We start from the raw sequence: 12127 nt of genomic DNA on the forward strand, positions 1-12127 counted from the left end.
CTTTCAATGCGCGATACATAGTCACTCCACCACATAGCAATGGCCCAACTTGTTCATCTGGGATCCCATCGGGTATGCGCGGTGTGTATCCGGCTGGCGAGAGGACGTATTGTTGGAAGGAGCCGGGTGTCGTTCCTGGTTGCTGTCACTAGGCTGGAATATGGACAGTGTTGCAAGGCTTATACTTCCAAATTCCAGCGCTGAAGAACACCCGCAGTCGTTCTTTGTAGACGTCAGTGCCGCGATACAGCCATTGATAGAACGTCAACTCACTCCGACTGAGCACTGCTGGCACGTGCCACAGACACTGTGCAACCATTTTATGCCGACACGGTCGCCAATTCGGAAGTTCAAGACGTTTAACCCTACTGTGCGGAGTCAGCACAAGGGGTTGAGGCTAGGTCTCAGACTGACCAGCAGCGACACGGCCAACGCCCTCATGGCCAGGCGTCTAGGAAGTCGGTAAGCATGCTGCGTTCGAGGAATAAAGCCGTCGGAACCTTACCCGGCTTCCCTCCATTTTGAATCCAAACTTGGCCAATTCATCGTAGATCAAACAGACATCGCCATGGCTGAGGATCCTGATCAGCACTAAAACGCGAAATCATCAAGAGACATCTACCAGACACCAGTATATGATAGTCGAACGAGCAAGTCGTTAGGGCCCGGCTCTGGAATGGGAATTTCTTGGATTCCAACTTTCGGGTTCTGCGAGGGGTTGTCTATGACGATGGCTTTTTGAGACATTCTTCTCGCAGCATCAACTCCAAAAACACTTCATACTAATCAAATCATCGGTTTTTGGCAGTTCACAAGGGCTTCTTGAATGTGTACTTGGCCACAAGTCTGACGCGGCTTGCCCATTCGGACCTCGGCGCCTTGCACCTCCGTCGGCTTTCTGAACAGCAGCCATCAAGACTCGCAAGAGATTAACAAATCTACACGGAGGATACGGCACATTACGCAAGATCTTGTATTTTCGTGTTGCTGCGATACCGCTCGAGGTCTGCAATAATGTTCAAACCCCATCACGTCTACACTGGTTGAACGATAATGCCTGATCTCCTCGGCTTATGTTAGCCGCTCTGGTGATCTTGCCCTCGAGGCAATGCTACTGGGAGCTTAAGAACTATACCTAGTCACGGCCCAACCTCTTTACTGGGTCACAGCAAATTTCGAAATGCCTGGTATGTTTCCGAACCTGAAGAGATCCAGTGCCGAGCCTTGGTGGAGCAAGGTATGAGAGTCAGCGTTGAAATATAACACTATCTTGGAGCCTCTTCACTTTTGCACAAGCACTGGAAAGATATACAGAAGCCTAGCGTTACACCTGAGCTAATCATGGTCTAGCATGGGTATGCTGAACAAGTCGCCAACAGGGAGTCTTCCGTCCAGAAGCTCTGTCGAGTATATGTCCCATCCTTCCATGTCAAATTGATCGGCTTGGAAAGGCTCGGGCTAGAAACAAGGATTAGCGATGGGTTACGTGGCTGAAAGGGCTGCAAGCATGCATACCTGGTCAAATACATGTCGACCCATGTCTTGACCCGCCTCATCTTCGAGTGCGGGCAACGTCGTGTTCATACTGGATTTCCAATTGGCCCTCTCAAGCGTTGTGCGAGCAAGGCGTGCGATTTCGCGGGGGAAGGGGAAACCCGGTTCGGATGATGTTAAAAATTCGAGGTGACTGAAGTGTCCAGCTGCCACATCCAGTAATGCCACGTCTGCCGGAACGGATGGGCGACTCGGGTCGTTCAAAATGTAAACGAATAGGTTGATCAAACCTGAAATAGGATAGTAGAAAGATGCCCACTGCGGGAGCGATGCACTAAGCTCAGTAGATTTAGCCAGAAGGATGATCTTCCTTGCTGCATCAGCCACTTTGTCGGCTTTCAAGATGGCCTCTTCTCGGAAAGACGGATCTTTCTCGATGCCCATGATAGCACTGATCCAGGGAAACGCAAATATCGCATGGATCGATTGCACTGCTGAATAGTAGGCGTAATCGAGATAAACCAGGTGCAAAGGCCGGACGGTTGGGCGTAAATGCTTCCCTGTTGGCGACGTACCAATTTGCATTCGCGTTTGCAATCGTGTTTGTATCTGCTTTGTAGTACATTGCCACGCTTCGAGTTCCACACTCAGATCCTTAGCTGCCTTGATCAACTCAACCTGACCCTGACGGAAAGCAGCAGGGGATCCTAAATGCTTCGCCATCTTTGAGGTCAATCGGCCGAATTTGATGACGTGCGTGAAGAACTCGACGTCGATCGTACTGCCGGCAGGTGCAATTACCGGAACCTCGCAGCTTATGCCGTCATCGTCAATGGCCGAGGGACGCCCCGAGCGGAAGGCTATCTGATTCTCGTGACAGTAGATGGCCCAAAAGAGCCAACTACGGTGCGCGATCTCGCTCTCTGATAGATTGGCAGTCTTCGACGGCTGCCGGTGCAGGCCCTTCGCCTGAACGAGGCGGACGGCACTTGCGCTGATCATATACTCAAAACCTTGATCCGCCGCCGCCTCGGCATAGAATGTCATTGCCACAATCGCCCTTGCAGCCTCAAGACCTGACGGTCCGTAGATGAGGTCGGTGTGCACCAAGAGAGCGTTTTCAAACAGCCGGGACGCTTTCTTTTGTGCCTCAGCATAGTTGACTGCGCCATTTTTCAGTAGCAACTGCCGACACCCTGAGGCATATACCGTGTTTCGTAATGCATACCAGGCGACATCATCCGTGCACGAAGCACCGCCTTGACAAAAGTGTGCTCGCAGGCGAACCTCGAATTCAGGTCGGTAGACCACTCCCATTGCTGACTCGAAACAGTCGTCAAAGTATGCCTGAGAGTATCTCCAGGCAGTCTCCTCATCCGGCTCCGGGTTGAAGGCTCTCATAGCCAAAGCCCCAGCTCTCCATGGCCTGTTCCATGCGGTTGTGAGCTTCTGCGCGCTACTGGAGAAATCCTTGCCTCCGGTCTTTTCCGTGACCCAGTTGACACCAGGTTCCGAGCATACAGAGCACCACGAACCCGGACCTAGGTCAAGTCGACATGTTAGCTTCTTTACCTCAGGACGTTGCTCTTACTTTCTGCGAATGATCACGTCGGCACATGCTTATCATTAAGGGCAGCGAGACATTCCAGCAATACCGCAACTCTCGGAACGGCAATAGACGATTACAGAGTCTGGAACCTCGACGAACAAGGGTTGTCAAGTGTGCTCACCATGATGTTCCCAGATCCGTGTTTGCAAGTGCCTAGCTTGCCCTTCGCTTCGGCCTGTAACATGAAGCTCGATGCCACCTCCGCTGCGACTATCCGGAGACAGTGCGGACGGCACCGCAGCTGCAGGCATTGACCACGATGTAGGCGACGTAACAGATGCGGCTGACATAGGTGCTGCGCCCGTAGGGACAATTGTATTTCTGGACATGTTGTCGTCATCTTTCTGCAGTGGTAAGGTCGGTTGTGCTGGATTGGTTAACGATGCCGACTGGAGCTGATCGCATTGTGGTGACGAGCCATCACCGTTCTCTGTGACGTTGCTGTTGTTTATCCCTGGGTGTGGCCGTTGTGATGGCTCTTCAGCCGAACCTTGGATCAAGGCTTCCACCCTCGCTAGCCGGGCTTCAAGAGTGCTTTTCAAAAATCCGCTGCTGCGCCCTTTTCCCCGTTGTGAAGGCGGGTACAAGCACGTTTTCTTATGATTGATGCAATGGCTGCAAGGATCTCGGCCATCACACTTTACCTTGCGAGCGCGGCAATAACTGCAAGCCGTTGCACAGTTTGGTACGGTCCTTGGTATCGGCATCTTGAAGTTGATCTGACAGCATGGGTCTTCCCCAGGCAGAGTGACCATCTGGGCGGCTTAAAGGCTTCAATGGTCAAACCCCGCGCACCAGGTTCCCCGCAGTAACTTACAGTAGCTTACCGTCTGGGTCTAGGGGCCAAGGCGAGTGAGTGGGTGCGTGCGTCTAGGGGCATTTGTGCGAGATCGACCCACCCCTTTTGCCGCATAGCCTATGTATTGTAGAGTCACCATTCGCTGACTGATGATTCGCATTCTTGTGTCGGCCTTGTCGCAGAGACCGAGGTCCGAAGTTGTGGTTCAGATCCAGGGTTGGTCTCAGTGTCGGATGTTTCGGACGACTAATACGGTTCCGTGGAATTTTGATTCGTTCATGTGCAGAACTCAAGATTGATATGTTACTCGTGAGGCACTCGATTTGGATTTCATATTGCCATTAGGGAGCCTTTGCAATAGTTTCTTTTGTGACTGCATAGCCACGTAACAGAGGGCCCGATTGCGATAGTCAGATGTTTTTGGGTATCCGAGCAATAGGCCTGCAGCGGTCTCAGCGATGTGCTGGATATTCCAAGCCCCAGCTAAGTCTGTATTGACGGCTGGACCGGCTGAGTTTATACATGAAAGCGCTGTTCGCCATGTGTACTTATTGCTAGGGAGCTTTTCTTGGAAGGAATGCGCACTCAGGATAAAGGCAAGGAGTGTCTTGGTGACTTGTGTAAGCTCTGTCAAGTTCCACTAGATATAACCTGTTAAGCATGGAATGCAAGCTCCATCATCGAGTAAAATGTTCTTGTGCTGCTTAGGGACCGAGCCGGTAGAGTGAAGCTGTCCTTGACCGAACGGGAGCGGCATTCGGGATCACGATGGACATTGACCATATGGTGATCGGATGTACTGGTCGCCCGGGGTGGCCAGAACCGCTCGAAGGCCATCTGCACACCGTTACCGCGACCTCCGCGCAGCAGAAAACTATCGCAACTCCTGCTTCTACTGTAGGCAATTACATGTTGCCTGCAGGACGACCTACTGATTTTAGTCAGCTTATTCAAGCTTTTCTAGCAGACTACACCAGACGATGATCACGACTTTGTGGCTACAAACTATTGTTGATAGTAATGTGGAACACATTTGACGTTGGTCTGAAGCCAATATAGATCCTCCAAGGCCTTGAAATAATAATTACGAGGTAGGAGTCAATGTCATCACAGGGATGCTTTCACCAATCGTGGCCATGGGCATCTTTCAAAATACTCCACTCCATCCGCCGTAGACCCTCTTCGTTTGACTTGGAATTACGAGGGTCTTGAATCGGTGTATCAAACAGGTACGTTTAGCTGGTACATGATGTCCGTCCCGGAATAGCTCGATGAGCGACATAGCATCATGTGAAGGACACGGCGTCTCTGAAGGTTGTGAATATCCTGATTGTTGGAGACAACCAGCACGAGGAGGAGAGATAACATCGCTTTCACACAGTAGGCTTTCCCTTTTGCTCGTCGTAGGAGAGCGAAGGAGCGGCTGGTAGTCATGCAAGGGCCCTGCCTAGGGTGCCTGGAGATCAGCCAAGACGCCGAATCCTGCATAGTTTGTGCTAACAGAGAAGAATCGCGCAGATTGAAGTGGACACAGTTGGGACCTGCCACATGAGTGCCTTTGTTCATCAAGCTCCATACACCAGATGTCTTAGTTTCTCTTGAACTTCCTCCGAAGTCGACCGGATCACGCGAGGTATAATCACCCTGAGTCTGTGGTCATAGTATCTTTTCAGCATACTAAGAAGTACATCCCTTCCTCTGTGACAATTCTTCGGGGAAAAAGCATCTCTGAACACGTCACTTTCAACACCCCTGTCATATCTCTTCAACTGACGACTCGTAATTATGGCAACTGCAACAATCCCCCGAGCGCACCTTATTTTAACAGTACAAGCACCTCTAAAAATACCAGAACAGTTGCAACTGTCGCTTGAGGGGTATCCAAAGCTGAGTGCCCAACAAGCAGGTCATATAAGGCACCTCCACAATCTGGTTAGCCAGAAAGATGGCTCTTGGAACCATATGGGTGCAGAAGACCCCGGGCAAGGGCTATTGGATGCATATTGCTATCAGCTCTCTAACATGGCTTACGTGGCTAGTCTCAGCCATTCCCACCGCCTGCCTGCCCTACGAAGTGTATTCAAACCTCTTCTTCGGAGGTTGATACATAAAATGCTTCGACGCGAGATGTGGGGTTATTGGTTGAGCACATATCTAGGCGGCACTCTTCTGGACCCGGATCTGAAAGAATCAAGAAAACCATGGGCAGACCCAGTTATACGTGAAAATACTTTGTATAGTGGCCACGATGATCAGCCTATATGCTATGTTATTCTATGACGCTGAGTTCGAAAACCCCAAATCTATGGTGTTTGAATGGGATCCACAGTTCTTTGGATTTGGTGCAGAGAAGTTCCAATATTCTACATTTGAACTGCAAGACATCATAGTGAAGTCACGGAGGAAAATGGACGGGTAGGTGTTTGTTGTGAGCCTAATGTCGTATTCGTTGTCTGCAATCAGTTCCCGCTGATTGCCATACGATATAATGACATGCGACACAAAGCTGCGCTGTTGGACGACATCTTGGTGAAATACCAAGCGGCTTGGCAAGAAAAGAGAATAGTTAGACCAACCGGACTATTCGCATTCATGTGGATGAAGAATCAAGACTTGACGATACCCACGGTGGATCTTAACTTCACAGCCTGGGCGGGAGCGTTTATGAACACGTGGAACTCGGGATTGGTTCACTCTATGGTCGGTCAACAGATCTCCGGATTCATCACCAACATCAATGGCGAAATCCGTCTCCAGACAGCATCCGTTGCCAATAACATCCGTCGCCTGGCGGCCGAGAAGCCTGATGAGCATCATGCAAATTCCGCCAAAACTCTGGCCTCGGCTATAGCTCACGTTGAAGAACACGGCCCGAACACCGGTATGATGCTCGAGAAAGGGCCTACACTAGGCTATGCTCTACAGCTTCTCAGTGAGGTGGATCGCAAGGATCTACTTTCAGGCCTGCTCAACTATGCGGATAGTCGCTTGCAACCTACTTGGGAGGATGGTGGCCTCTTCTACCCTCGCAATGACGAACTCAGAAGCGCTGATTGGGATCGGACATATGTTGATCCTTACACTGGTAACAGCGCCATAGCATACTCTCGTCTCGATATAGCCGGTGGCCAGAAGAAGATGTTTGAAAAGCCATTGACGAATGATTGCCTTACTCAAAGGCCCTATATTGATGGTATCCATCTGGCCCAGGGTATTGACTTATTGAGAGGAGAGTGGATCGAAAAAGAGAAAACTGTTGTCATAACAATAAAGGCTTGGGATGAGAAAGATCATCGAGTTGAGCCCGTTGTGAAGCAGTTAAGTCGCGGCCGATGGGCGATCTATGTCGATGGCCAACTTCAGAGGTCTCAGGAAGTGGCCGACGGAGGAAAGATATCAAAGCCAATTAACGCTGGAGGTAAGGATGAAGTTGATATGGTAGTCCTCAAGGTGCAGAAGTTCGAATTAGCTATGTCAACATGATCGGCAGATACATGCGAGCCGCGAAAGAAATGATAGTTGTTGCTTGGTCACTCTCCATAAAAGCTTTCTTGCTGTAACGGGATGATAACCCTGCTAAGCCGTCCTGTCTCCAGTCTCGATATCCTTCTCCTAGGAGATCCCGCCTGTACCTTGAGCCAAACATGGGATTGATGCCTCAACTCCGTCCCAACAAGCACCAGTGCTTACTACTCTAACTCAGACCTGGATTGATCTTACATTTGCTGGAGCCATACAAACAGATCGGTCGGACGCAAGGACATAGCCGCGCTGTCGATAGCAACCTTGGCGAGGTATTGTTCGGCCCTTTCGAACAAGACTCCTTCCAATTCCAAGACGAAATATCGCAAAAAGAAATATGGGAAAGCCGGAGCAGGCAGCTAGTTGATGGAATCGAACGTGCATATGCACATTTGGGTCATACAAACTTTCGCTAGGAGAGTTCCCTTAAGACCCTGGAATATTCCATGACCGGAGTTTAAAACGCTTAACACTCCGAGCGGACTCGGTGTTTATCCCAGTAGCTACTCCGTACTTCCGATGAAATCGTGTAATAGCGAAAACGTCGTTGGATCGCCGGTAAACATTTCGGGTATCGGGCCAGCATCGAACTCCGCATGGGATTCCAAGACTGGGGCGTGCTGCTCGTTACACGGCTGGGGTACCCCATGGGGTTGGAGCGTTGTGTCGATAAATACTCGCAAGTACCACTTCCGGAACTTGCAGGCGCTTACGCTGAACCCAGGCAAACACCACGCATACTGATATTCTTTCATCACCTTTATCATAATGTCTGAGGTCAAGCAAGGTCAAGCATATGAAAATGAGCACCATGACTCCAATCTGACAGAGTTGAATAGGGAAGTCGAGCCTCATCTCCACACAAAGACATACCTCATCGTGTTTGTAAGTTAAACGCCGATCTACTGCCGAGTAATCATCTAATTAATGGGCAGGCAGTATTCGTGCTCAATCTCACAGGAGTCACGACCCTGACAGTTTCTGGCGCTGTACGTTAAGCTATCCCTCTCTAGCAACAAAATTGCCTGACAATCCCTGCAGTATGCACGCGTTATTGTCGCAGCCATTGGAGGCGCAGACAAGCAGAGCTGGATCGTCAATTGCATTTTGTTGCCCATGGTTGCTCTTGCTGTGCCTATGAGCCAGGCAGCCGATTACTGGGGCCGACGATGGATTCTCATCGTGCTTGTTGTTTTCGGCTTCGTGGGAGCTTTAATCACATCGCGCGCAAACGAGGTGAGACGTAAAAATCTGACAGAGTCGCGGTACGAATAGACGTTGACACTTTGTAGATCAACCACGTCCTTGCTGGTCAAACCCTTATTGGACTTGCTTTTGCTCCAACAGTGAGTCCAACTGAGAATTTAATCAGCTTACATCTGCGCACAGGCCTTTGCATTTGCAATCCCTTCGGAAGTCTTACCTCACAAGCACAGAATGACTGCACAAGTCGTACCGAGTCTTGTAAGTTTCTGGATGCAAAGGTTCCTCGTGCGATCTGACAGAATGCGCCAGGGAAATGTCTTTGGGGCGCTTGTCGGCCTTGTGGGCGGTGCTGCTCTCATCGACAAGCGCGGCCCTGGGGGCTTCAGGATTGTAAGTCACGTGCTATATGAAAAGATGGATCGTCTCTAACATGGGTGGATAGCTTTTCTACATTATCGTGAGTCTTTCGTGAGCTCAGAAGGTCTATTGAGCTGCCTAACATGCACTCGTAGGCCGCATTGTACGCGACTACGGCCATTCTTACCTTCTTATGCTACAATCCACCACCTCGCGAATTGCAAAAGACCTTGACCTTCAACCAGAAGATTCGTCTCGTACGTCCTCATTATTGCACGACAGATACAGCAACTCTGACCTTCTGAAGCTTGACTGGATCGGAGGCAGTATGCTCTCCATTGGACTCGTTCTCTTTTGCATCGGTCTGTCGTGGGCTCAGAACCCTTGTGAGCGACATTATACCCGCTGTGTTCATCCCAAATTAACCTGTCTGCAGACGCGTGGAGCAGTGCTCATGTACTCAGCCCTCTTTGCGTGGGAATTGCTGTCTTAATATTCTTTTGCATTTACGAGTGGCGGTTCAAGACTGACGGCATGCTTAACCATCGACTTTTCGCGTAAGTCGACCATGCCTTCTCGACATTTTTCTAACGCATCGCTCCAGCCGCGATAAAAACCTAGCACTCGCAATGCTCGGCATCTTCTTTGAAGGATTTAGTAAGTCTGCTTCCACTAACACTTACCTCAAGCTGACCTGTTCATAGTATATATGGTATGTTTTCCTGACAGCAAACCACTACAGAGGAACTAAAATCTCGATCCAGTCTGGTAACGTCTATCTACCAACTCAAGTGGCTATTCTATACGAGTCGAGAACCATTATGGTCGGGTTCAAGTATGCTATCACCAAGTCCCGTTGATGATAAGAAGCTCACCGCGCGGTAGCTTCGGGATCTCATGGATCGCATACTTCTTCTCCGCCCTCGCTGCCGCAGCTTATTGCTATAGGTACAAGAAACTCCGTGTAGTCGTTGTTTGTGGCTTCACTTGCTTCATGATTTTCAATATCTGCATGGCGACAACTCAACTAAGAAGCGGAAAGGCGATCTGGGCATACCCCATTTTCTTTGGCTTGGGTCTTGCTTTGTGTCTGTCGGCTCTTGTCTCCTTCGCGCAGTTCAGTGCCCCCCCGGACATCATGTGAGTCTTCCTGGCTGGTTCCGTCTCTAGAGTACCATTGACACACTATCCTAGTATTATCGCGAGTGCTCTAGTTTCGACCTTCCGCGGGGTAGGCGCGACTATTGGTACAGCTACCTGTGAGACACTCTTCATCTATTGACACTTCGAGATGCATAGGTTGACTATATATCCAGTTGCCGCCCTGTTCGAGGCAAAGTTCACCAAGTTAATGCCTGAAAGAATCGCTGCTGCTGTCATCCCGCTTGGGCTTCCCGAAAGCTCACTCCTTCCACTGATTGGAGATTTGGTTGGAGGGGAGACAGAGCAGCTGGCTACAGTCAAAGGCGCCACTCCAGAAATCATTCACGCCGCTGTGAAAGGCTTAAAGATCGCCTATATCGACTCATTCCGATTTGTCTGGATTATGGCGGCTGTGTTGTCCGCGGTCGCCGGTGCTGGTAAGCTCAACTACTGACGCGAGAAACCCGTTGCCAGAGCTGACTCGGAGCTACTTTTAGTTTCGTTGTTGTTCAAAGATTACAAAGAGGACTTCAATCTCAAGATCGATGCTCCGGCTGAGAGCGAGGAAGCTCTTTACGGTGACATAGTCCATAAGGAGAAGGTCTGAGAAGGGGAATGTAAGACGTCTCACAAGAGCGGCAGAGCTATGTCACCATGGTGCAATGTCGGAAAATTTGGGCAAAAGTGCTCTGCCAGTGTCATGAACAGACGACAAATGACGAGACACCACTTGTATATGGGCAGATTGGAAATGGTACATAGTTCAACAGCCAAAACAGGGTTTCCCAGAACTCATTGACTGTGGGAGAGCCAGAGTCAGTAGGTCAGCATTCTTTCACAACTGAACAAACGCTATGCTAGGGGCGGCTACCATGCTATAATTCGTGTGAAACTCACCTTTTTAGCCCTTGGTTCACATATTCATAGGAGATATTTCAGGAGAAGCCATTAGCCGAGTATGCCACGGTAGACGTGACTAAATAATAAAGTAATGGATGACCAGGTCGTACCTTTGAGAGGAAATATGAAGCCACTGAGGTCATCAGCGTGATCTCCATCTGCTTACTATCCCAACGGCTGAACAACGTCGACTCGGATTCTGTCCATCGCTCCATTATCATTTGCCTTGGTCTTCCTGACCCACAACTGAACTACGTTTGACATCACGGCAATATTCGGAATGCTGGGCCCTTTTGAGAGGTATATTTTGGCCTCATTCCGGGTGTTCCGGGACGGGAGATATTTGAGATTGTCCGCGAGAAAGTCCAGTCTCTCGGGGTTCAAAGAGGCCCATTTCCGTATGAGGCAACTCCTATGGTCCGAGAGTTAGTTCCCAATCGATCTGCCACGATGGGGAAAAGGCTGCCCCCAAACAGTGTGTATGTGGCTGGAAGTGACATAAGGTATGGCATCGTCATGTAAACTATGGTGCGTATGTCGCGAGCTCTCCTTTCCCATTACAGTCCGTAACGCCTTGCCATCACCACAGTTGTGAGCGTCGCCAATCAATCTCGCTACTTCGAAGCGTCGACGAAATAAATTTGTGACATGGAACAAAAATACGACGGGGCAGCGGAATGTGATACGATGGCAGCCAAGGCTAATCTACTAGCCTGCGATGCGGCCGAGTGTGAGTGAACGCAAGACACTTGTAGCTGGTGGATCTGTTTCAGTTAGTTTTTTCACCTCCGAAGATCAGATAAGAATCTTCCAACGACGTGCGTGTGCAGACGTTCCTCGCTCGCTAGGATAATAGAAATTGTACAGGGGAGGTGGTGATGGTGGTGATGGGGAGAGATCAAGAAGGAGCGGGGAGGCGATGGGACGGGGTGCACGCCGAAGTTTTGCAAGGCTGAACTTGACACATAAAGAGGATGATGAGCTGTGAGGTCTGGAACAGGCGGGCAAAGTGGGAGTGACACATGCAAGATCAATTGCATCTCCCCGTTAGTTTTGGCTTCCCTGGTCGGATTCGAACTCTCTGCCACGAAGGAACT

General features: G+C 50.0%; 3 protein-coding genes across 3 annotated transcripts; 2 read left to right on the plus strand and 1 right to left on the minus strand.

Moving 5' to 3' along the window:
- Positions 1–1482: 1482 nt before the first annotated feature.
- On the minus strand, positions 1483–3432 carry A1O9_02908 (uncharacterized protein; the record flags this gene model as incomplete). The annotated part of the gene is made up of 2 exons (XM_013408478.1): positions 1483–3035; positions 3225–3432. 2 exons carry the CDS (start codon positions 3430–3432, stop codon positions 1483–1485), a joined length of 1761 nt encoding a protein of 586 aa, XP_013263932.1.
- A 2963-nt stretch (positions 3433–6395) lies between these two features.
- On the plus strand, positions 6396–7385 carry A1O9_02909 (uncharacterized protein; the record flags this gene model as incomplete). Its single annotated transcript, XM_013408479.1, has 1 exon — positions 6396–7385. One exon carries the CDS (start codon positions 6396–6398, stop codon positions 7383–7385), a length of 990 nt encoding a protein of 329 aa, XP_013263933.1.
- Positions 7386–9616: 2231 nt separating this feature from the next.
- On the plus strand, positions 9617–10737 carry A1O9_02910 (uncharacterized protein; the record flags this gene model as incomplete). Its single annotated transcript, XM_013408480.1, has 6 exons — positions 9617–9644; positions 9732–9822; positions 9873–10127; positions 10182–10246; positions 10304–10567; positions 10628–10737. 6 exons carry the CDS (start codon positions 9617–9619, stop codon positions 10735–10737), a joined length of 813 nt encoding a protein of 270 aa, XP_013263934.1.
- Between the last annotated feature and the right edge of the window lie 1390 nt (positions 10738–12127).

This window comes from Exophiala aquamarina (genome assembly GCF_000709125.1).
Source record: "Exophiala aquamarina CBS 119918 chromosome Unknown aczIA-supercont1.2, whole genome shotgun sequence".
In the NCBI taxonomy this organism is placed as follows: Eukaryota; Fungi; Ascomycota; class Eurotiomycetes; order Chaetothyriales; family Herpotrichiellaceae; genus Exophiala; species Exophiala aquamarina.